Source organism: Sinohyriopsis cumingii, chromosome 9, assembly GCF_028554795.1.
Source record: "Sinohyriopsis cumingii isolate HCF-2022 chromosome 9, ASM2855479v2, whole genome shotgun sequence".
NCBI classification, from domain to species: domain Eukaryota; kingdom Metazoa; phylum Mollusca; class Bivalvia; order Unionida; family Unionidae; genus Sinohyriopsis; species Sinohyriopsis cumingii.
This window is the reverse complement of record NC_142969.1, coordinates 8369086-8394925: the sequence shown is the minus strand read 5'-3', so window position 1 is coordinate 8394925 and position 25840 is coordinate 8369086. Positions and strand designations below refer to the sequence as shown.

The window sequence follows — 25840 nt, the reverse complement described above, 5'->3', positions numbered from 1 at the left end:
TGTTTTATCTGCTTTGAATTGTAATTGTTTTAATTATATACCATTTTTTAAAAACAATATGCATGCTTCAGGATGCGATATAAAGGCATACTAAACGCAGATACTTGTCGTAAAATCCTACCACAGACAAAAGAGGATATATTCAAATTATTTCGTATTACTGAAGTTGTTGTTATTTTTTTTAAAGTCATTCAAAAATAATATATGCATATAATTTGGTAAAATTGGAATAGTGACAAAGTTAAATAAATAAAAACTGATCGTGTTGAATGTGACTGAACTGCTATGTTCCTCGGAAGGCAAATGCTTTTGGCTGATTACACGATATTTATAAACCAACATCTCATTGAAAGGTATCGAAAATTGACTGCAAAACGTGGTGCTGATAAACTTTAATATGTATTTACATCGCTCACCTCTCTCATAGACAATCTCGTATCTTTCAAACTGAACCATTATTGAGTTAACAATAACTGTACGATTTTAAAAGTGATTATACTTGCTCCAGTGTGATAGATACGCTGACATTAATTCCAGTCATGTCTGCTATCACTCTAATAATTCGTTCTTTGGTTGGTTTAAAACAGAACGGCATACATATTCTTGGATGTATAATGCCGAAGAATGAGAGCTAAACGTCTTTCGGAAACTCACGCCAAGACAGACTAACCAGGGTGTTCTAGGCAGCTATCTAACCCTGGGAATGCGAGTTAAATCACTCTACCAACTGAATACACCCTGCTCAGATCAGATTGTACAGTACCACACTGTCAACATGGAAAAATCAAGGTGAGTTTGCGTGATAAATTATGGACGATGCAGTACTGTCAACATTTGATATTGTGGATCTAACATTTAGATTGCATTGAATATTGCATTTAATATGTATTATGACCTACATTATTTTAATTCAATGATATAAACATTTCCCTTGTCCGTCCATCAGGTGTTGAACTATCTGTCGTCAGCCTGGTCTCTTGTTAAGACATGTATAATTTCATTAATTATTTCATTCCTAGATCTAGATAAGCTGTGGCAAAACATTTGTATTGTCAATGACTTTATTGATATTTTTTTTCTCAATTTTCTTACTTAATCTTGAGGACCGCTCTGGTGGCCTGATGGTACAAACGCCCACCTCGGATGCGGAGGTCGCGGGTTCGAACCATACTAAAACTTCAGCATTGAGAGGTTAGTGGTAGGACTGGTCAGCTTGATGTCAGGATAATGTAACTTGGTGGGACATCATACTACATGTCTGTGGCATGATGTCTTACTGCTGGACATCACTATAAACTGCCACCCTGGAGACATCGTAGCCATATGACTGAATGTTTTTAAAGCTACGTTAAGCGTCCAAATCACACACAGTTAATCTTGAATCTACCTTATTATAGCCTAGCAATTATTCCTTGTAAGATAAGTGACACCTCATGAAAGCATAATTTTGAGATCTAATTTTAGTGGCAGCTACTTTTTTATTTAGAAGGGAAATATTGTTTAGGATCCATATTTGTGCGTGTGCAGGGCACGTACACACATGACGCAGTGTTTGGCACATAAATAACATTAATGACCTGATCAAATTCTTATTTAAAACAAAACACAGGAACCAAATGGGATGGTGAATATTTTACAGTTTTAAATATATTTAAATAAAAATCAAGAAAACAAATATAAACAGAAATGCAGATTATCTGTTTGGTTGAACATGGTAGTTACAGAATTAATATCAAAACGGGGACAAAATGGTAAAGTTAAATTAGAATTACGAACGTTTCCTTTGCAATCAAGAAAGTAATTACAGAAGGTTCCAAATGTATACATGTCGATATCTCTATATAAGTATGTGAATATGAAGTAGGTAGAAAGGTAGGTGGGTAGATAGGCACATGGGTAGTTGTAGAGAACAGTGAATAATGTGTTCTGTGAAAATATTTGTGTCTGTCTTCAATTAGGGGTCTATACATTCATTACAGTACTATACATCCCAATAAAAAGGCAGAAGACAATCTAATTGCAGAAAAATTTCGAAGCTAAGGATTATCATTCTCGCCAGATGTGATATATGCCATAATTGTATCCCTTAAGTAATCCCTTTAGGTAAATTCAAGACAAAATAATTAACGTTGTTATGCAAAACAAAGAAGTTTGAAATTCGTTGAAGATTTACAAGATGGTAATCGTTTAATATGTGTTCCACCAGAGACGTTTGAATAGATAACTAGATTTACAAGAGAGAAATCGTTTAATATGTGTTCCAGAAGATATATTTGAATATATAACAATATTTACAAGAGGGTAATTGTTGAATATGTGTTCCACAAGAGATTTTCCAGTATATAACAAGATTTACAAGAGCGTAATAATGTCATGTGTTCCACAATATGCATTTGAATAGATAAAAAGATTTACAAGAGGGTAATAAACTTGATTCAAACATTTGTATTGTCAGTTTATACATATCAGTCAAAGTGTCTGCAATCATTTTATATCAGATACAAATTGTTCGTCCGCGACAACTAATACATCCACGCGTTGAATTCAAGAAGCTAAAAAAACAAATATAGCAAATCTGGATGCGGTAGCAAATGCAACTAAATGGAGAGCAAACATAAGGAAATACAAATATAGTAGTAACTAGATGTCTCTACAACATGCAGCTAGAATATAGAGATACATGTATTTCGAGATATGTACATGAAACAAAGAGATGTAACATGATCATAGATCAGTTTATTAAAGGTATATTCTGATAAATCTCTTGACATAAACTTGCTAAGACCATGTATGATTTGTCGAAGCGATTTAAAGATAAATTAAAATGGATAAATGTAATTGAGTTTCTCATGAATTTGTTGTTGCTAATATTTAATTTGTTCAAATTCATAGTCTTGTTGAAATGCCAGTCAAGTAAGTTTGCTTCGCGTCTTGAGAACATCCAAAATGTATACTATATACTACAGCAGCATCTAATACAACAAAGTAAACTTTCAATAAATGTCCTAAGCATATAGTCACAAAAATCAGACAAACCAGTTATATGAACTCTGTACATGCGGTGCCCATAATCAATTTAAGTAATTTTCTCTACAAATACAAACGTGTTCTGATAACATTCTTGGAAATAGGGACTTTGATTTATAGTGAAATACAAACAAAATGACATATTTTCGGATTTAATTATTCTGATCCAGCAAAAGGCTGTTTGTACATCAACTTTATAAAGGTTATCAGAGACATGGCAACCCCTTCAGCCATGGACTTAATTTAGATTCGTACTAGAGTTTTTTCAGATATTTAAATTATTGGGACTTGTGTCTGCAATTCTAGGATGCTTTTGGATTTAATCAACAATACCGTAAGCTAATTATTTTCATTTTCACTTTGTATTCCATTGAAATAAATTATTTATTGAATTTTACAAAGCTTGATGCTTTTGAATCTTTTATGTTACTTATTTTAAAAGCATAGACGTGTAACATAATTCTATCAGCTGTCTGCGTCTTCCGTTGTTAAACAGAAATGTAACTTTCCTTTTTAACCAGAAGTAGGCATAGACTTATAATACAATTTAACCAGAAGTACTCGTAGACTTATCATACAATTCAACCAGAAGTAGTCATATACTAATGCAATTCAACCAGAAGTATTCATAGACTTTTAATGCAATTCAACCAGAAATGCTCACAATCTTATACTACAATTCAACCAGGAGTAGTCATAGACTTATAACACAATTCAACCAGAAGTACTCATAGACTTATATTTCAACCAGAAGGATTATTAGACTCATAATAAAATTCAACCGAAAGTACTCATTTCTTTTGCAGAGGTACATTAAAGGTTGCAACATACTATACTCTTTTGTTTAACGGTAATAGGTGTGATTTTGCAAAGTATGTATTGAGGTGCAGGTTTGTCAGGTGGGAGTCTAAGAGTCATTAGCTGGTCAATTATGGTCATGCTCGAAGAGAAGTGTAAAACAGAAAGAAAACGTGATCGATTTATATCAATTCATTTTCCTTTCATGTTCTTGACGGATTTTCAATTCTAAACCACAAAATCTTTTTCGATGTCATGCTCTTGGGCAGAGTTATAGCATAGGTCGTATTTCAAAGTTACTTTAATTATGGAAACATGATTTCAAAATTAATTGGACAAAATGGATTTAAATCTCTAAATGTCAAGGAGAAAACAAATCAAAACTGAATTGCTACGAACCTGATAGTTACACTTGTCAAACGTCCCAAGGAGATACAAAAATGTTCAAAAATATATATCGAATATATACAATAGAGGCGGCTACAATGAATAAATGAGACAAATATAATCGATGCAACTTAAAAGCAAATTCACGAAAACACAAAACAAAATTGCATAAACTTTAAGGCAATACTTAAACTTACAAACTGTGATGTTTTCCATCTACTAAATTATGTTCGATTTCATTCAAAATGAATGATCATTGAAGATGATTCAGATATTGATGACGTCGAACAGTGTCCATTGCTCGACCTTTTAAATTCAAAATAAAGCAAGCTATGGAAATAGTTTCATTAGGCAAAAATCTAAATTAGCTGTTTAAAAAAACTGTAATGCGATAGTAGATATAAGTACTGAAATCTATATGTTTATCGCAACCATTTCTCTACCGATAGGAAGTAGGGTACAAGGTTTTGATGTATGTGCAAGGTTTCGTAGTGATCCGCTAGAATGCGATTACGTCTTTAAGACAAGTTAAAAGCTTCAACAAATATTGGTAATTATTTGCTTGAGTAAGTGAAAAGTAACAGTAGCCTAGTTTTGGAAACAGTTGTGCTTGGGGCTGCTTGCCGAATTCTGTCGTTCCTATATGATCATGTTGTATTATTTACTTTGCCTATCGTCGGTTTGTTGTTTACATTTGCGATGAAAGCTATCGACACATCATCTTATATGAACAAGAAATAGCGTACCTATTGAAAGCTAAGATATTTCTTTCTTCAAAAGTATACCGATAACCGAGTGCTAAGTCTCCCGAAATGGAAACAATGTACGGGAGTATATGAAACATTTTAGAAAAAGTTGTAGTGTTAACCATATGTATCAACTTCAACAAAGTTTCAATGAATGTCTATTTATTTCACGAGAGTTGTTACATTTGATAGTCTTACTTGGAGTCTGTACACATGTCGAGGTTAAAATATGATATCTTGTCCGATACAGTGCTTGCCAAATGATTTTTTGTCATCGTAATCTAATTTTATTTAGCATAGTATCTATTTTTTCCACTTTATGTTAGTACTCTATAATTCTGTTTCGTAATAACATATATTGTTGAGCAGCCTTTCAAAATTAAATTGTGTATTTGCATTAATACTAGAATGTAATCTTCGATCAATGTGAGTTTTGGATTCTTTAAAATTATTGGTATGTATAATTATTCTACCCACTTTGATGGTCTTGTTACTAGCTACTTTGTCTGGTGGAAATGTGCCGCATCATATACATTTTCAACAAATTGTTGATGCAGCTTGAATTCCTCTTGGTCATATGTGTCTATCTCATGCACTATATTTCTTTGGTCTCGAAGATCGAGATGGTCATAATTTCAATCAGTACTTTTCTTTAGTCTCACGTGGTCATAAGAATTCGCTTGGACTGCCTGCTTCGGGTTGTTTACTGAAAATGTTACCGCATATGTTCCGTCGCCAATGTTGAAATTGGCTGTATCATACATGTTCCCAAGGCCAGCAGAAAAAGCTGCATTATTTTCTTTCAAAATATCGTACCCATAAGAAACATGACCTTGATCGTTTTCTTCAAGTTGATTTAAAGTTTTCTTCTCATGTTCATGGTACATTTGATGGCTTTCTGCGTTCGTCTGTTTCGGAATTTCTGCATGGTAAGTTGCCTTCTCTTTACGCCTGAAAATAAGAATTATAACCTTTACTGACTGATCTGCATATTACAAATAAAACAAACACTTTTCATGTGTTGATGGCATTATTAATTTTGTCGTGTCTTTATATGTGTTCATTAACAAATATTTATTAAAACCGTTGAATAAAGCTAAACATAATTATTTAAGTTTCCTAACATATTTTTAATTTATTTAGAGAAAATATATGTCTGTTGTGTATTTTATTACATATTGCAGTCTATTAAATACATACAGTAGTTATCTGTTTCCATTGTGCCGGATTTGTTTTCATTACGGGTGTGTAATCTCAGCATGTGGCTTCCTACTTTGTTTATATACTGTGACAGTGCATGTATTGTTCGAATAGTGCGACGCTAGGAATACACTAGTGCTTTAGAAACCCGTTCATGACTTGAACTGTATAATTCAGCGATGTTTTACAACTACCGGTGTCGCAGGATAGTAATTTTCCAGGTATATTCCATACCTCTACACCCAGTCGCGCACTGCAGATAATGGTTTCTTGTGTAGACTTTACGGCAAGGAATTTTGTTCCAAGTCAATTTCTGCTGGTATTTTCTCAAGGCAATGTAGAACATGATCAGAATTTAGCTCTGTTGTACACATAATAGTTTGCATGTTAAAATTGTTTTTTTTTATGCAATGTGTTCCATAACTACTTTAAGCTGACACACTGGATAAAAGTAGCTTACATATGGGATCCTACAGTAACGGTTTAATTAAAATTAGATAAAAAAATCGGCATTGTAACCGACTTTGTCGGAAGGATTGTTTTGTCCACAGCGTAACCGAGAAATGAGTCATCTTTGGGAGAAGCAAATAAAATTTATTTTCTGCATCCATCATATTCGTTAGGTCCATGTATGGACATTGTTACCTTTTACGACAAACAATAATTAGAGCAACCACTGCAATCAACGAAAGTGCAGCCAATCCTAAAGGCAGTAAAACCGTCGATGCTAGAAAGAAAAGAAATAACTCTTTGTAATAAATGACACTTGCGGTTTACAACCAGAACATACTGAAAATATGCCATCATAGTAGGTGATAATATATGACACTTGTGGTTTACAGCCAGTAAATATACTAAAAATATACCATCATAGTAGGTGAAGTAGTATGCAACAGTATTTAGCATTTTCAAAGATTTGCAAGTCAGTACGTTTTGCAATCGGAGAAGCTATCGATCTTATTGGATAAAGTTGATGCATATGTAACGTTCTTGTTCTACTAAGAAAGAGTTTGTGTGTGTGTCTGTCTGTGCGTGTGTGACAGAGACTAATATCTATAACGTAGCTTTAATAGTTTAAATCATATCGCTACGATGTCTGCATTTTGGCATTTTATAGTGATGTCAATCATTGGAGCATCATGTGTCAGTCATGCAGCATCATGTCCCACCCGCTCACATTATCGTGACACCAGGCCGACCAGTCCTAACACTAACCTCTTAATTCTTAGAGTCAATCGAGGCATCATTTAGTATCATTTTAAATGTCTTTGGTATGACTTGGCCGTTGTTCGAACCCAGGACACACCGCATCCGAGGCGGACAAACAACCACTTAACGATACCGGTGCAGTACAAAAGATCTTGAAGTTTCTTTGAAGAGAAACACCTTGTCCACAGTTTTGTTAGAGTTTATTGGGGCTAGATCAGAATATAAGTCTATAATTTAAACAATAAATGCAACTGAAAGATTACAAAATTGTTAAAATTATATGTCCCTCAGTATAGAAGAATACACACACCCATCCATCTCTTCAATCATATGTGTTGGATGTCTGGCAGTAGCGAATTAGCTTTCTGAATATGTACGTAAATATTTCAAATAACTCGATAAATCGTTGTAGGAAACTGGTAATCTTAGTGAATTATGTCAACTAGAGGAGCAGAGAAAGATAGAGTGTCTAGGGAGTATTTAATCCGGGTTTATTAATAAGTGATTATTTATTTCGTACATAATGTTTCTCATATTTTGATAAGCAATGAATATAAAACATACATACATTAGTATAGTCATTGTTCAATTTCGGTTATGTCTCCATTCTTCCAACCTGCACTGGTTCCCTTTGTAAGCTGCAGCAACCTTGGATAATTACGCAGAAGAGCATACGTGCAAGTTCGACATGGATGAAATTTTACAAGGCTTATGTGATATGTTTTACACAGATATAAGCTGTTCCACATTGTGAAGTACGAATAATGGAATCCAAATTATGTCATTTGTTGGCTGCTATGTAGTACATTTATGGAAGCCAAGCAAATATTAAAAAATATAAATATAAGGACCATCAATGATTTTATCCAGTGCAGTTCATATCATTGCCACGATAGTTCATTTTAATTGCCCATTAGAAGGGCAAGATCATAATACTCAAGGTCAGTAGATTAAGTAGCATATTAAACATTATGGATACATATATACGTTTTATCATTTGACTAGGTGGTGATTTCTAGCCGTTTCATAAATTTCACGGATGTCACAAGGGCTTTCCATAAGTAAGTAGATTTGTTGGTCAATGCAACATTTGTTCCACGATATCATTTTAGTTCTTATTGGGATTATGTCGGTGCATAGTAGTTGCAGCTTTCTTTAACAAGAACACCAATTATGTTATTGTTTGTATTCATTTCTCAATCATTCATGAGAGGTTTTTGAGGAGCCGTGTGTGTGCTATAACAAATAATTTCATTTATTATTGATTACGAGTCCAATATGAGTAGTGAATGGGGATACCCTACGTACAATGGGAATTAGCATTACAGAACCCCTTGGGACAATCTACGTACAATGGAAATTTAACATGGCGAAAAATCGTGGGACAATCTACGTACAAGGGGAATTTAACATGGGAATAAATCGTGGGACAATCTACGTACAAGGGGAATTTAACATGGGAATAAATCGTGGGACAATCTACGTACAAGGGGAATTTAACATGGGATTTTTTTTTTTTTAAATTTTTGAAAAAGGGGTAGGCAATGGAAAGGCTATCTCTTTTCGAGAAATATGGCTGGCCCTGAAAAGGGCCTTTGGGTTTTTTCTTCTTCTTCTTCTTCTTTTAACTTCTTAACTTCTTCCACCATCCTCTTATTTTGTCCATCATTCCTTTCTTCTTTTTCTTTTCTGTTTCCGGCAACCAGTCCGGGTGGCCCATGGCCCGGAACTTCTCTTGGATTTTCATCCAGTTTGTGTTCAGTTTTTCGAATTCATCCCTTTTTTTCTATTTTCTTCTTCTTTTCTTTCCTTTGACCACTTTTCTTTGATCTTCTTGACCTCTTCGGTCAGCACATTCCTCATTAGTTCTTCAGCTTTCTTAAGTTTTTCTAACCCCCACTTCGCGAAACACCAATCTGTCCATTCTACAATGTCTTCTAGAAAGCACCTTGCACTTGTCACATGATCTATCGCTTCTTTTAACTTACCCACTTTGACATACGGTGGGTTAATTAAACCTCTGATTCTCTTCTCCTCATCCTTTATCATTTCTTTTACAATATTTACGGATAAGTGGAGGCTGGTTACTTGTCTTGAGACAAAGTCTTTTGTCACTGCATACCTCCATTCCTGTTCAACCCTTTCTACTACACTCAATCCATCTACCATCCAATACCAACTTCCCATAAGATCATTGTATAAAGCTGAAGCTGCTGGCATCTTCTTGTTTGCTTATTCCGTAGAATGGGTTCCAATGGCCAACACTGTTAGTTTTATAGTGAAAGCGCGAACGTGAAGGAAAACATCCCCCTAAAAAACATAAAATGGATCTTACCTAGATCATGACCCAACAACGCGCGGACGTGAAGGAAAACATCCCCCACTTTCTCATTTCATATAATAAAACCCTAACTATACTCTTCACATACGCTAATAAACCCATAATCTACTATTCACACAAATATACCTTTACTCTTACAAACACAAACACACAAACACACACTTCCACTATTAATAAAGAGTTAGTGTTTATTTTCACACTACTCTACCTACACACATTGGCAAATGGATCGTTATTTCTTTTCTAGAGTATTGGGTAGCCCTTAAAAGGGCTGTTTTTTGAACTCCTGATGCACCTATCTAATGGTTGCACCTTCCTGGCCTGGCGCCGCACACGCATCTTCTTCCCCAGTCTTCTTTCACCTTTCTTTTGGGGAGCGCAGAGGGAGGATGATTCGCTTCAACACCCCAATCCTCTGTTTCGGGAATATTGAACGACATCCTCTCTTCTCTTTTCTTTTCCTCTTCTTCCCTCTCTTTTCTCTCCTCCTCTTCTTTCTTTACTCTTGCTTCTTCTACTATAGCCTCCGCTGATAGTTCGTTTACTATGCGCCTGACATATTCCAGGTGCATCTGGAGTTCTAACAGTTTCACTATTCTGCTATTCATTCTTCTGGCTGTGTTGATCAATCAACAAGGGTAGCTGGACTTCCCAGCGAGTTTCAATTTATAGTGAAAGCGCGGACGTGATGGAAAACATCCCCTAATAACATAAAATTGATCTTACCTAGATCATGAACAAAAAATAAAACAACAACGCGCGGACCTAAAAGAAACACTCACTCACTTTTTTATGCTACCCATCACTATTGTAAAAAGTTTTTATAAATCACTTCAATAGACTATTTACATATGCAAAGCAATCCAATCTAACCCCAAATTTACACCTCAAACAGCCCAAAAAAAACCAAACATCATTTTAATCTACTATCCACACCAACCTACTTTATCACTTACAAACACAAACACACAAACACATACACTTCCACTATTAATAAAGAGTTAGTGTTTATTTTCACACTACTCTACCTACACACATTGGCAAATGGATCGTTATTTCTTTTCTAGAGTATTGGGTAGCCCTGAAAAGGGCTGTTTTTTTGTTTGCTATGGCATTCTTTTTTAGTTTCTAAGAATGCGATGTCCTCTGAGGATAGAGTTTCTGGCGATAGGTCTGCTTCTTCGGAAAGAGAAGAAGAACTCTTTGGTGTCGATACGACAATCGACAAAGCCTCTGTCAGCTTTAGGTTGTTGCTGCTGTTGTTGTTGTTGCTGCTGTCTCTGAAGTCTGTACTTCTCTGTCCATTCTTCTTTTTCCCTGTTCATTTCTTCTCTGAAGAGCTCTTCTATCAGGTCTTCAGTGATTTTTAACATTCTCACATTCTCTATTTCTTCTGGCTTCGGTATCAGACTGTGTCTGACCCTATGCAAATTCACGTAGGCTTCGTTGAGCTTAGCTAGTTTGGAGCACATCTTCGTAGGAGGATGAGTCGACAATGGATGGTTAGACTGGAAATAACCCGGTTCTTAAAGTCAAAGCGCGGACGTGAAGGAAAACATCCCCACACGGATTTCGAGTCTCAACGTTCAGTGAGTGTCATGAGAGGGATAGTAAGAAATGAAAGAGCATCAATCCAACATTCTTATAGCTAAACAAAAGACAAAGGCATTTTTTTTCAAAACACAACATTTTTTATTCAAAAATCACTTAACACTAAATAACAACATTTCTAACATTTTTTAACAATAATCCAACACTATAACATCAAACAATTTTTTTCAAATCACAAACATTTTTTTCTCAATGGACCATCTACTTTAAACAGGGCTGACAACGTTGTGAATGAAATTGTGATTTCCACTGTTGGAAATCATTAGGCCATTGATGGACACTACGTTTCCTAGCTTGAGACAAAAGATAAGCATAATGGTCACAAAACCATCGATCTACTTTCACATCATTTCTAGCAGAAGAACGAGGATCGAAATGAGTCACTAAATGTTCTAAGGAATAGCCCAGGCTGCGATGATGCAGAAAATACACACAATATTGTCCACACACCAAGGAATCTGTGCCTTGTAATTTCACATTATTGAATCGGGTGGTTTGAGCATTTCTTCTCATAAAGTCAATGATATCGTCTTCCAAAGGGGGCAATCCGTACGAATCGAAATATTCCACACATCCTTCTTGAGGAAAGTAGACGGCTACCCAGTGGGTTCCTGGGAGATGACTGTCGTCCGTGTTGATCACGTAAGCTAGATGGTCTTTAGGTTTGCGATGAGGGAGTTCATCTTTAGCACAGACGACAGGATTCCAAGAAGCCGTATACGAACTGTGGTTCAAAAGGTAATAAAGTTCCCAGGTATCCATTTGTGTTGTTTTCTTCTTCACAGGTAATAATAAGTCGTCAATTCGATCCTGACTTTTTGCTTGAAAATGTCTGACGAATAAACGGTTATTCGTTCTGTTTCCTCACTCTGATTCAGGAGAGCTTCGATACGATGGATCTCTTGAGTGGTTAATGGTGGACAAGAATGTTCACGCAAGTCTTTATACCACTGGTGCAACACGTCTTTGTTCGAGATGAGACTCCAAGCATCGTCCAGATACTCGTCCAATTTTTCTTCTTGACTCAACATCAGGCATTTATCGTGTTGAATTTGACTGGGATGATCGTTTTGACATCCATAACAATTTTTCTTGATCAATTCCGTCATTTTGTCGACCAAGTGTTTGGCAAAACAGGAGACTAAATGGGCTTCTTGTTCTGGCCATCTCGATTTCATCATGATCACTTCTTCTTCCACGGTCTCCTTACATTCCATGTCCAAAGTTTCTCCACTAGGTAAAGAGGGATAAAAATCTTCCATGGCTTCTAGTAATCTAGAATGACTTCTCTCAAACTGTTGATTTCTATGGTATTATCAAATTCGGCATACAGGATGACGTTCACCGTTACATCAGGGTCTCGGTTTGCAAACTGAATTTCCACACGAATTTGGCCGGATTTTATAGGGTGGAAATGTCCCTCTGGAGTGAAATCGAAAGCCCACAAAGCATAACCTCCTGCGTAATCCTCGTACGTAATGCCGTGACTGGTGTTGGTTCCTAACTGGCCGGTGGCTTCGTACAGGGACAAGTACGATCTCAAGTAATTCTTCTTCTCAAAGTCAGGTTCGAAAGGTCGGGTACACAAGGTCTTGCCATCGCGACTGACTTCGATCTTGGACACGCCAAAGTGTTGAAAGTAGAAAGGATTTTTTTCGACAGCTCCGTTGAAGGCTGTATTCTCGACGATACCAACGATCAAACGTTTGGGTAACTGTCCTTGGAACAGATGATCTTCGATCATGGATCGCTGTCCCTTGGGAATGGTGAAGGTTTTCACTTCCACGCGTCGTATGGGATACTTGGCGGTCGTTCTGCTCAACGTCTGACTGATGTCGTTTCCCACTTTAGGTAACACTTCCACACGGCGTACGTAGAGCCTGGCTTCCTCGATTACAGTTTTGCAAACAGTAGTAACTATCAAATGGAAAGCGGCACTGCTACGATTCAGTCTCAGGCGAACATTCACCCCGTTTAGCAAATATTTCTCTTGCAACCACATGTCCAGATATAAACGATCCATCAGTTCTAAACTTTGTCCGTTTTTGATTTTGTCTCTTCGTTCTACAAATCCGTCATTGTTTGGTGTTTTGCTTGCATCAGTTTCGAATCTTTCAAACTGGCCTGCTTCGTCTGCTTCCCATAGCACACAGGCATTGAGATGAGTGTTCTTGGCATCTATTCCGTACGTCAAGAGATTTTCCAGGTACGCTCGATAAGGGTAAGTATCCATGCTGCTGCTGACCAGTTTGTTGTTCAAGTACAAGTCCACTCCGCTAAACAAGGAATGCATGAAATTGTTGACGGGAGCTATTACCTCATCGCCATCTAGGGTCGAATTGTCCTCATCGACAACTTTGACTTTCAAGTACAAGTAACTGCTATTCAGATCGATGTAATCTTCGGGCTGTCCTTTGATTTCAAACTCGATGGGAGCTGAGGCTGTCAATGAGGAGACGGGGTGAAATTCCACCCACTGGGATTCTTGCATCGTCATCATGGTGGGGGGCATGGCAAATAGATCCAGTTCCGTCTTGGAACAGGCGCATGACTCTCGGTGCATCATTTTTTTGTTCTGTTCTTTCTCAATAATCGAAAACGTCTAAGTCTCGAACGGTTCTTCTTTTCTTGGCCTTTCTCGCTTGAAGTCTGGTGAAAGGGTGTTTTCTTCGTCGTCTCTTTCTGCCTTGTCCTTGCTGAATGCCTGACTCGGTAGCGTGCAGGGCATTTATAGGTGTGTCTCGTCGGCCTAAAATGTCTTTGCCCGTTTGCAGCAAGACATTTTTGCCTGCCCTCATGAAGGCTTCTTTAGGGTTTTGTTTGTCGATGATAACATTTTGGAGAAATTCTTTGCCTTGTGTCAGTGCCGCATCTTTCAAGGCGTGCAATCTGCGTGTCACCATCGGTTTCAAGACTGGGGCCACCGAACGAAAGGCCGATTTTAACATGTCTCCTAAACCGTGTCCTCGCTGTCGAGCAACCCCTCGGTACACTGGATACATGACTTACTTACGAGTCGTGAGAAAACCGTTTTCGAAAATGGAGTTTCACCGTGACTTTTCCTTTGGTGAATGGAATATTTTGTCCCAAATCTCCTTTTATAGTAATGTTGACCGTGTCCAAATACGACTTGCTGACAGGCAAATAGTGAGGATGGACAAATTCGCGGTGGACGTGGTAAGTGTTTCCACCTTCCTCGTCAGCGTTTGCGGCAGAATCCACTTTGAAAGGAATGACACGCAGTAACGGCACGGAGGTGTGTCCCATCACGTTGTATTCCACCACATCAGAGTACACGAACATCAAATTCAGTCCTTGGTTCAGTTCTACCGGGGTACGAAAATACTTGGCAAAAGAATCGTTGTCGTAAATGACTGGTAATTCGGGTTGTGTTTTTTGTTCTACTTTCTTCCTCAGCTCCATGTCACCGCCCAACATGTCAAACAATTCAGGACAAAATAAGAAAGACATGATTTTGGGCCCCTCAGGAAATTTTATCAGGAAGCGACGAGCTGTTTTGTGGTACTCCAGGGTGACACTTTTTTTGACACTTTCCAAAGCTTTCAGAAACACACCATTAAACCTGGTGGCTATGGTGTTGACCAAATGTTGACCACTAAAATAATAGCCTGGGGGAATGAACAAGTGATAGGTGGTCCACTTTAGATTTGGTGTACGGGTTTTCTTGTCATATTTGCTATGGGTATCCATCCACTGTTGCAATTGCTCGTCATGAACTTCCACATCAAATTTATTTTGATTGGGAAGGACATTGAGGACTTGGGTCGGGTGAATCATTTCCACTAAAGCCACTTCCCAATGGGCTTCGTGATCTAACTGGATGGTTTGAGGTAATTTGGCCGTGTAACAGCACAACGTGTTGTGGGGAAACACCTCCATGGAACTGTCACTGGGTAAGGTTAAGTAAAATTGGTTTTCGTGACTCATAATTCCAGAGTTCTGTGGCTGTCCGAGGGGATATTACTGGACGTCAGAGGCGTGTCTCCGTCTAGAATGGGGTTCTGGTTGTGGTTGGAGTGGTGACTGGCACTGGCACTGGACACAACGTTCCCGTTCGAGGAGAATTTCAGGGAGGGATTGGGAAGCAGGTAACCGATGCAACTGCTCAATAAAATGGTCCACAATTGTTTGTCTCCTTGTTGCAAACTCAAATTGGCAATGGCTGCCCCGATGACACAATACACCACGAAGATTTGGCAGAAAAAGACGATTTGCGTTTTAGGCACACGTTCTCCACACCACACCCACAAGGGTTGTTTTTGTAAATCTTGCACAGAAGAACTAGGGGAAGAAGGAGTGGTCGACGTAGCTGCGTCTGCTGTGTGAAAGGGCATGATGGTCACTTCTTCTTTTTATAGTCGATGACTTGCGAAGCGTCGATCCAAGAATCGAAACTGGGTGGATATCCTTTCCAACGTACTTTGACTTCTTTGACACGTCGTTTGCCCACTTTACGGGTTCTGCGTTCGAGAATGCTTTCGATGTCATACACGTCGTCTTCTTTTTTGGTGACACGTTGTAACTCGGGCAAATAAAACGTTCCTTTGAGCACTTCTCCGTTCATGTCTTCCAATTTATAGACGGCAGGATGACGGCCATGTACTCGTCCAGTGACGCGAAACAGTTCGGTCGTCCAGTTAGGTAAGTAACCTTTGTCGAAAGTGCGTTTGGTTTTGCCAATGCGCACCCAATCTCCTACGGCTAACTCTCCACTTTTCTTGGGGACAGCCCTCGTCGGGGACGTACCAAACAGACGCTCGAACACCAGCACTTCGTTGTCGGGAGTCACGTCCTGCGGGGCACGTCCGATGCTTCGATGGTAAGATTGGTTGTACGCTTGCACCAGGTGCGGTAAGATGTCGATGTACTTCAGAGTGTGGTGATGCGTAAAATATTTCCACATGCGTTCTTTCAAAGTGCGTTGAAAACGTTCCACGATGCTGGCTTTGGTTTCGGGATTCTCGGTGGTAAAAAAATGAATGTCACGTTTCTTTAATTCTTTTTGGAAAGCTTGGTTCAGAAATTCGGTGCCTTTGTCCGTTTGCCATCGAAGAGGGCGACGACCGCTTTGTTTCAACACCCGTTGCAGGGCTCGCACTAACTCGCTGCTGGATTTGGAAGTCAAAGGCACGACCCAGGCCAATTTGGAAAAGACGTCGATGACACAAAACAAATATTTGTAGCCACGATTGTAGCTGGCCAAATGAGAGACATCGGCTAAATCGGCTTGCCATTGATGATCGATGCCTTCCACTCGGGTGCGACTTCTGGCAAACTTGCGTCGAATGGGTTTGTGTAAAGTGTAGGTAGCTTGTTCTTGTAACCATCGTTGCACTTGAGGTAAACGGAGACTTTTCAGTCGCGTTTTGGCAGCACGATACAATTTTTGAACTCCTGCGTAACCTGCAGGATGCGAGGGATCGTAGTAAATGCTAGCTAAGACTTTTTCCATTTTTTTGTGTTGATTGGTGTCTTAATAAGGCACCCACTCTTGGAAGAGGCTACTCTTTTTCTCTTGGGGTATTTTCTTGGATTGCAAGGCTTTGCGTGTGCGGCCAGCAATAGGTGTCGAAGAGGAGGAGGATGTCTGAGCAGGGGATATCGGTTCTTGTTTCACTTCTGTCTTCACTTCTGTCTTCACTTTCTTTTTCTCTTGTGAGGAAGAAGGGGTGGCCATCATCTTTTTAATCCATCCAATTCTGGAGGTAGGTGGTGTTGTTAACTTGCGTACTTTTTCTGGTGGAGTTTGAAACCCTTCTTCTTCTTCTTCTTTTCCTTTTTCTGTCTTGGTCACGGGTACTGGTGGTACTGGTACTGGTACTGGTACTGGTGATGGTGCTGGACTTTTCATCAAGGTCTTAAAATCTTTCAGAGTGGGTAAAGCTGTTTCGTCTAAAGCTTTCTGGCGAAAGAGTTGCAGTCCTTGCAAGAGTTGACCGTACTTTTGCGATTTTTCTGTTTCGGACAAATCTTGGCGATCTATCAAGGATTGCAATACGTGTTGTAACTGGGACATCTCGCTCAAATTGGGATTGGGAGGTAAATGCGGGGTGCATTGTTCTTGCCACCGATGGTATTCCATCCATCGTTTGTAAGGCACTAAAGCTAGTTTTCGTCCTTCCATGGGGTTGTCAGGGGTGAATTCTGAGATCTTGGGACTTCCGAAGGCCTTTTTATCTTGCTCCCACCAGTCCTCCCAACATGGTTCCCAAGACTCCTTTCAGTATGGGGCCTAACAAGAGAGGTAAAATGCCTCCACGTTGGACCAACATCTTCTTTTTTTGACGAATGGGAATTTTCTTTTGAACCATTTTCCGAAGAACGTGACGATGTTTGCCTAAGCATTGTTTCTGGTGTTTGGACAAAGGGATCGTGCCTTTCAAAACGTTCAAACAACATTCGCACACGGTATCGATGACCTCTTTGGAGGCCGTTTGAATGAGTTTTTTTCGTAGGGGTGGAGAAGCTTTGGACAGGACAGATAACAGGTCCCCATGTTTGGCTAAACGTGGTGGCAGTCCTTTCCTTTTCTTTCCTTGGGGTTTTCTGGAGGGTGACATCTTTGAGTCTTTAGGAGCACCTAAAAACACTGATACCCTACTCGGTCACAGGCCTTTTTATACTGGAACGCGTCGCCACTGATTGTCTTTACGGCGTATCAGTTTGAGGACAGGCATGACACGTCGTGCAGGGGTACGCAACGGACTAAATCGAGCCAGTTCTTGCTTGGACAAATCCAGTAAACTTTGTAACATGCCCGATCTTTCATGGACTTTGATTTTGGGAGAAGGTACTTTGTGAGCAGCAGCCACTGCCGCTAAATGGGAAGGTCCTGCCACTGGGGAAGTTCTTTTGGGGGTCATCAACGGAGAAGTTCTTGGTGTAATCAACGTCTCCAAGTACTCTTCAGTTCCTGGTGACATCAACGGAGAAGTGGACAAACGTGAGGCTGCCGGAGACGCTGTGGCAGGTCGTGGTTTGCGAGTGTAAGGTTGCGTCCTGGCCGAAGTGCCTCTCTTGCGACTAGTTTTCTTCTTCTGTGGACTTTTCTTTTTCTGGGGACTTTTTCTCTGTTTCTTTTTCTGGGGACTTCTTTTCTTTTTCCGGGGTGGTGTCTGGTAAGAGGAGGGTCCTGCCACTGGAGAAGTTATTCTTCTTGGGGACTTGGTCTTCTTCTTTTTCTTCTTGGGGCTTTGTTGAACTTTTGTCTTGGGGATAACTTTGGGGGCATTAGGATCCCATCTTAAGAGTGAGCGAATGATGACCCCTCCTAGAGTACCGCTCCCTCCAGGTTTCAAAATGATTTGTTTTTTGGTTTGAGTGTCGATGCGGGGATCGGCCAGTTGGACCAAAGCGACTTTGTTTCGATCGAAAAAGCGTTGGGTTTGATGAGGAATCTGAATGATTCCTTGGAGTAATTGACGTGCCGTCACCGTGAACCATCGTAAGACTTCTTTGAGACTAGCTTCTAAGACACGGGCTCGTGTTTGTGGATCTTTTTCTCGACTGATGCCATACAAGGCACGAATCAATTTGACGGGAAGATGCGACTGAAGGGACGTCATGTTCACACTGTGTGAGACAGACGAAAAAGGGTCTGAGGTTTTTATAGATTTTTTTCATGGGGAGTGAAATGAAGTCGAGGACGGAGACGTGTACAGGACAGGCCCTCCGTCTTGGCACCAGTGGTGAAACAAGTGGGTACGAAATCGCAAATCCTCGGGGGTCGTAGGTTTCAAATCGACGAGTAAATAGGCGTGTGGCGTTTGAGTGGCATCGTTGTACGCCTGAGTTAGCCAAGGCGTTCCTAACTGTTTGGCTAAGACTTGCACTTGCGATTTATCTCGAGGGCTTTTAAACAAGACCACGTAATGCGCATTGAGACTGATGGTACGATGGGCTTTACTTTGTTGAAACAAATTTTGAGTGATGTAAACGACACTGGCATTACGGTGATGCCCTTTGCGCGTAAACCACAATTTAATTTCTTCTTCGTCTTCTCCTAACATGTCGTCGAAAATGACCAAATGGGTTAGACGGGAGTCAGAGACGATGCCATCGTCTTCTTTAGGAATGCCTTCCACAAACACGATGGAATCGCCTTGACTTTCTCGCAAGAGGTTGTACGCCGATTGCCACTCTTTGTAACACCACACGATCCGTTGAGGGGGCCGATCGATCAAATGATGTTTATGTTCGATCAAACGTTTGACGAATTCGGTTTTGCCAGAACCGCTAGGTCCAGCAATGAGCATGTTAAAGGGATGGCGAAGATACAAAGCCTCCCAACTGGCACGATCTAAGTGTTCGTCGATGACTTTGACAGTAGAGGAAGAGGGAGCAGAGACAGCAGAGGTAGCCATGGTGTGAGAAATGTCACTTGTGACACGAAAAACAAACAAGACAAGAGTTTATATACTTTTTTCAGAACACGTTTATTGAATGTTTTTTTTCAAACATGAATACGAAAGACAAAAATGCATAAAAGCCAAAGGCTTAAGTACAAGAATAAGAGGCACATGATAACGATGAACGTGGAATAAACACAAGTGTCTGTACAACAATCACATGTTTTGGGTAATGTTCTAACCAGTTCTATAGTAGGGGGTAAGGTCACACAAGTGTCCTCCCGAAAGGGTCTTTCAGGTCTGTCCACGACAGTCCTGTCCTGGGTGACGGGTTCTTCTGGCACCGTCACTAACACGGGTTGAAAAGTAACTTTTTTCCTTGAACAACTCTCGTGCATACTGGGCCACTTCTTGGGTCCAAGCCTCAAAACCCCATTCTTTCCAGGCACGGACATCTGTCCAATGGGGATGTAAGTCACAAGCTACACACACATCGTCATACACGTCTTGGGTAGCTAAAAGTTGACGAATCTTTTTTTCCTGTTGAGGTCGAGAAGTATCCAGATGAAATCGCAAGGCTTTGAGCAAAAGGAGTTTTTCGTGACCATTTAAGGCCATGGAGGGGGTAAGTACTGATCGTAAAGAGTCCACAAAGAATCGGCTGGTAAACGAAATCCCAGAAAACAAGTCACTAAAACACACACCACTTGTCGTCCAAAATTGAATGGATAAAGTTCTTGTAATAACTGATGGTAATGATCCACGGTTTGAATATGGTCATTGAGTTCCTTCCACGGAATCTGTTGGATGACATGTGACATAAACCGTGGCATGGCAGCCTGTTTTTATATTCTCTTTTTTTTTGGATGCAATACACGTACTTTCTAGCCAGAGATCTTCGTTCTCCAGTAGGGAATCTAAAACTTGCATACTGTAACCGAAACGTCAGAGTTCGTTTAGAAGTTTCCTCTTCCGCTAAGTAGATTCCACGTAACAAATGTTGGTAATCCTTTACCTTGTCTTCCTCAATGTATTGCTGTAGGTGAATCTCGAAGTAACCATAATTATGAACATGTCGATCATTAGCGACCTCAAAGTGTTGAACAATGTCTGACCATTGAAAGAAATTCTGACGAATCAGTTCTCTTATACCATTCAGGTACCAGTGGTTAAAGATCTGGTGACGTAACGGATGCAATTGTTCTTTACGTTTGACTTGTATTTTCACCACCTCTCGGTAAATCCTTTCTCTCAACTCCACAGGCAAAGCACGAATGTTCTCTTGTAAAGTATCCATGGATAGGTTATACTAAATCCTCTTTGGTCTGACACAAGAAATGTACTGTTTGCACAAACATGGTTTTACTTCAGTGTCGAATTTAAATCGTTGAGTCACTAATCTACACATTACAATTCGTTCAGAAGTTTCCTCTTTCACCAAGTTGACATTGTGTTCAAGATGTTGGTAATTCGTTAACTCTTCCTCTGGAATTCGATGCAGTACGTTTACAATGTAGTAGATAGAATCGTCCATACCAAACCATTCCTTTTTATAACCAGGAGGTCGTTGATCAATGTCTGTCCAATGGAACACTTTCAACTCAATCAGTCCTTGTATAGCCTGAAGGTACCAGTGGTTAAAGATCTGGTGACGTATCGGATGCAATTGTTCTTTACGTTTGACTTGTATTTTGACCAGCTCTCGGTAAATGCGTTCTCTCAACTCCACAGGCAAAGCACGAATGTTCTCTTGTAAAGTATCCATGAACAGATTATTATGGTAAGAAGTTACTTCAATGTCTCGGTCCCACTAAAGGTAAGTAATGACAATTCGGTGACCATCGAGCATGTTCAACGTAGGCCGAATCTTGCGGTTCCCAGTGGTGAAGTGACACACCGCAACTGAAGCACTTGACTTTATCTCCTTCGCCCAAGTAGAAAAATCCGGCTCTGGCTAATTCTTCGGGGGTCGGTCCTCCCAGATACTTTGGCCATTTTCCTTTGAACGATTGAAGACGATTTTCAAAGTCGCAGTATTCCGACAAACGCACAGGGAACGAATATTCGTCTTTCACAGGTTCGTTTCGATGAGGGTTGGGTGACAGGAACAGGAGTTTGCTCAGGGCTGGATGACATCCGTAGGGAGGTAAACGTGAAGGTCGACATTCCCCTTTAAACCCGGTAAAATGTCTAAGAGGACGAGCGGCATCGCTTTCGCATCCCTCAGGTTTGACACGCACATCATCACTTTCCATGACAGGGGCAGTGAGAACAAAGTTCCCATGATGCTTTACGGCATCGCTCAGGTCACAACGTACAGCATCGGTCCCATCGCAAGGCTCACAATCGTACTCGTCTGCAAACTCCGTTACGCAATTACAATGGTAACCACATGGACAATCGCAGTTTCCTTCTGGACATTTTCCGTCGCAATGCCTGGGTCTTATCCATCCAGTATTAGTCACACTAGAGGAAGATACAACTTTTTTACAATCCCCAAACTGGAACGATGTCTCTTTCAAAGTATTCATCTTGTTCGCTCGGTCTTGGTAGTCACAATGAACTATCGATCTTGACCATAGCCCCCTTTTTATACTAGTCGCAATGCAGTCTCCAGCTTGTACATCTTTCCTTTTTTACGTTTTTTATGTCTTGTTTCGGAAGGTACCGTCTCTAAGGTACCGTCAACATTGTACCGTAGTGTGATGGGTGGAAAGGCCATAGAAAGGTAAGGGCAGTGCGGAGACCATCGAGTATGTTCCAGAATAGCTGAATCTTTATAGATACATAGATCCATTCGTAACTTCAGTCCGCAAGCGAAACACTGTACCTCGTATCCCAATCCTGACTCAGGTCCCAAGTAGACAAATCCTGTTCTAGCTAAAACATGCGAAGAAGGTAATCCTTCCCTATCCGTAGGCCATTTCTGAAACGTGTCCAATCGACGGGCACAATCACAATAGTCAGGTAAGAAGACTGGAAAATGGTAGGGTTTGAACTTGGAGTTCTCATCGGGTTTCTCACTCGATTCTTGCTCTGGCGAAGTCATCTTTCTGGTGGGTGGCTATCCTCTTACAACCAATGTTTTATACCAACGTGTCCATACGGTAAGGTGAAATGATTGGGAAGTCGAACTCGCTTCTGGTACACGATTTGATAGACTTTTTCCAAAGGTCGACTGACGATGTGGTGAGTGGGTAAACGTACAATCTTGTTCGGTTTGTAAGTGGTCACTTTAAAGTTTCCATCCTCTCCCGATTGCAAGGCTTCTTTCAATACCCCAAAATTGACCACTCGACTGGTACGATAATTCAGAGTCAGTCCTTTCACTTTGCACGTCGTGTGCACTTCTCCTTGTTTGTCCCGGTATTCGTAGCCGTAATTTTTGGGACCGCCACTGACGAAACTTAGAATCTTGTCGTCGGGATGCTCGTCTGTCCAGGCTCCTAAACGGTCTCCTTCGATGTCAGGGTGATGTTGAATCGGGTGATGGATGTAAATGCAACTGTCCGTGTCAAAGTACAGGACGCGTTCCCCTAACAGTTCTAAAGCTTCGTACAATTTTAAGCGAGCATGAGCTGTCACGTAAGCCGCAATGATGACATTTCCAAAAGGGTCGTCTTGTACAAAGTCCAGATCTTCTTCGTAATTGACCAAGATCAAATTCTCTCGAACGACGTCCACGTGTTTCATGTATTTGGTTTTGTCGTGAATCATCTGGAAGTAGCGGGAAGGTTCTGTCAAATATTCCGTCTTGGGTAAACACGGTCGTTGTGCCATTTTACCCCACAAGCAATTTAACATCACTTTGGCAAACGATCGCCTGCCTTCGTTTTTCTCGATGTGGTCTAAAGAGATGCCTTCTTGTTCATAGTATTTCTCTTTGAATTGTATTTGGTCTTCGGGAGTGTGACACCAGGAAGGATAGCCGCTGGCTTCTTGTTTCAGTTTCAAAAAGGCATCCACGTAGTCAGCGAAAATGCCTTTCTGACTGGGATCACCCTTGTGGTATTGTTGTGTCTTGGGAAAGTGGCAAATTTCGTACACTTCTAACAGTTGGTATCCCATGTCCAGAGCTTTGAACAATTCTACGCTGACCCAGGTTCCCGTCAAGGCCCGTTCTTCCTGGCTGTGCTGACAAGGTTGGTCTTGGTTGCACGTTTCGGCACAAGTACGGCACAAGGGAAACATCAATTTGCCTTGACAATGGTGAGGTAAGACGGGATGATATAGGTTCGTGGGAGGCAAAACTTTACACTTGATCAAGCCTTCGTATTGTCGAATGTTTTTCAGGTCGATGTGTTCCGTGAACAATTGCGGGTGCCCTACAGGAAAGCGACAATATTTGCACACGTAGGGATACAGCGAACACACGTCCAAGTATTTGATTTCTTCTCCTTTCTCTTCGTCGGCTTGGTACAGCAAACAGGTGGCATTGGTCCTTCCTCCGTACAAACTATCCCTCGGGTTCAGCGGGTCCATGAACTGGTAACTTTCCACGAAGCGTTTAAACTCGGGATCGGTTTTCATACGGTGATCGTACTCGTGTTCCCACATTTCCACCACTTGGTATCCTTCCTGTTCCAACTTTAGGCGCCGCTGACAAGTGTCCTGGTACAAGTCTTCCATGGTCCGTTGCAAAAACTGATTTTTAGTGCCACGGTCAGGGTAACAGATGGGACATCCGTGAAATAAGCAACCGTTAAACTCGTACACGATCTTGGGGTTTTCTAAGTCCCAGCCATCGACCGAATACGTTCCGATGGTCTTTTCGCCCCCTCCGTTGCGGGCATGCTGAATCCAGTTGTCTTCCTTGTCGCACAAGTAATGTAACCAACGTAGGGCTTTGACCGAGTATTGACGTTTGACATAGTGGGTCGTTTGAGGGCTGATGACAGCCACGGTGTTTTGAGGCATGAATCGTTGTCGATACACTAAGGAACACGCTTTGGCAATGGTGCAAGCTTCTTTCAAAGGATCGACCCCTCCGTGTTCCATGAACAGTTCTCGAAATTTTCCACAGCAACGTCGTAAAATGTCCACGTCGGAACAACAATACTTTAGCATTTCTTCCTGAAAGTCGAAAGCGTCCTAGGCGTGAGCCTGGTACCAAGCGTAAAAAGCTTCTCGTTGTTCGGTACGCATGTTGTCGGGGTCGTAATAGTGAGCCTCAGGTAAATGGGGTAGAACGGCATGTTGATTGGCTTCCGTATTGAAAAAGTGTGGAAAGTACCCTTTAGCCATTTCTGTCATTCCAAACGTTTTAGGCATTCGACTCAAAGGCATGGCCAAGTAACTCATCGAATCTTTAAACTGTACTTGTCCCACTTGCATGAAAATGATTTTGGCTCCGTTCAAAGTCACTTTAGGACGCTCGGTGCCTTGTTCCGTATAGTATCTGAGAAGAAACTGTCCATCGTATCCGGAAAAATTGTGAGCCATCACCGTGGCATGACGATGACAATCTCCGTAACGTTCGATGTCCTCTTGGCTCCACGTCTTGTCGACGGGGTCTAAGACCCATTGGGCAAAATCGGCTAACGTGTTTGGTCCCCGAAAGATTTTTTCACGCCCTCCGGGAATCTTGCTGCAGTGAGGGCAATGACTGAAGATAGGTTCTTGAATGCACTTCTCGCACGCTCGATGAGCCACGCAGAAATTAGGAATGTGAATGCCAGTCTCTTGCATGCATTCGAAATAGAAAAAGATGAAATTGCCTTTCTTCTTGTGACCGTCCTCTTTCTCTGGTGGGGGTTGGTATTTTTGCACGTATCATTCGTGTTCCAAGTCCACGATGTGGTGACAAATGTGACATTTTTTCTTTCCTGAACATACGTGTGCCTTGACACTATTGGTACGTATGCCTTGTCCACACGTAGAGCACAATCTCAGCAGTTGACAAGCGCATTTTTTCTGTGAACCTTGCGTCTTCAAATGTTGTTGGTAACAGGTAGGGCTGACAAACGTGCGCAGACAAGTGGAACAAGGCACTGGTTCTTCGATCAGACAGGGTGAAGAGGCCAAACATCCTGTGCATTTCGATCCACAATGCTTGTGTTGCTCTCGATTGTTATAACCATGCTCACATTTCTCACAGTAATAACCGTATCCCAGGAATCCGGTGATACTGGTAATGGTATCGAAATGGTCAT

At 40.7% G+C, this 25840-nt stretch overlaps 1 protein-coding gene across 1 annotated transcript in view; it reads right to left on the bottom strand.

Annotated features, from left to right (window-relative positions):
- Window positions 1–1620: 1620 nt before the first annotated feature.
- Window positions 1621–25840, bottom strand: part of LOC149791239 (uncharacterized) — a 90581-nt gene continuing 66361 nt past the window's right edge. The window contains exons 10-11 of the mRNA XM_089969725.1: window positions 6804–6885; window positions 1621–5909 (exon numbers count right to left, since the gene is read on the bottom strand). Coding sequence (XP_089825851.1) covers window positions 5594–5909; window positions 6804–6885 — 398 coding nt within the window. The 3' untranslated portion in view covers window positions 1621–5593. The remainder of the gene's footprint in view (window positions 5910–6803; window positions 6886–25840) is intronic.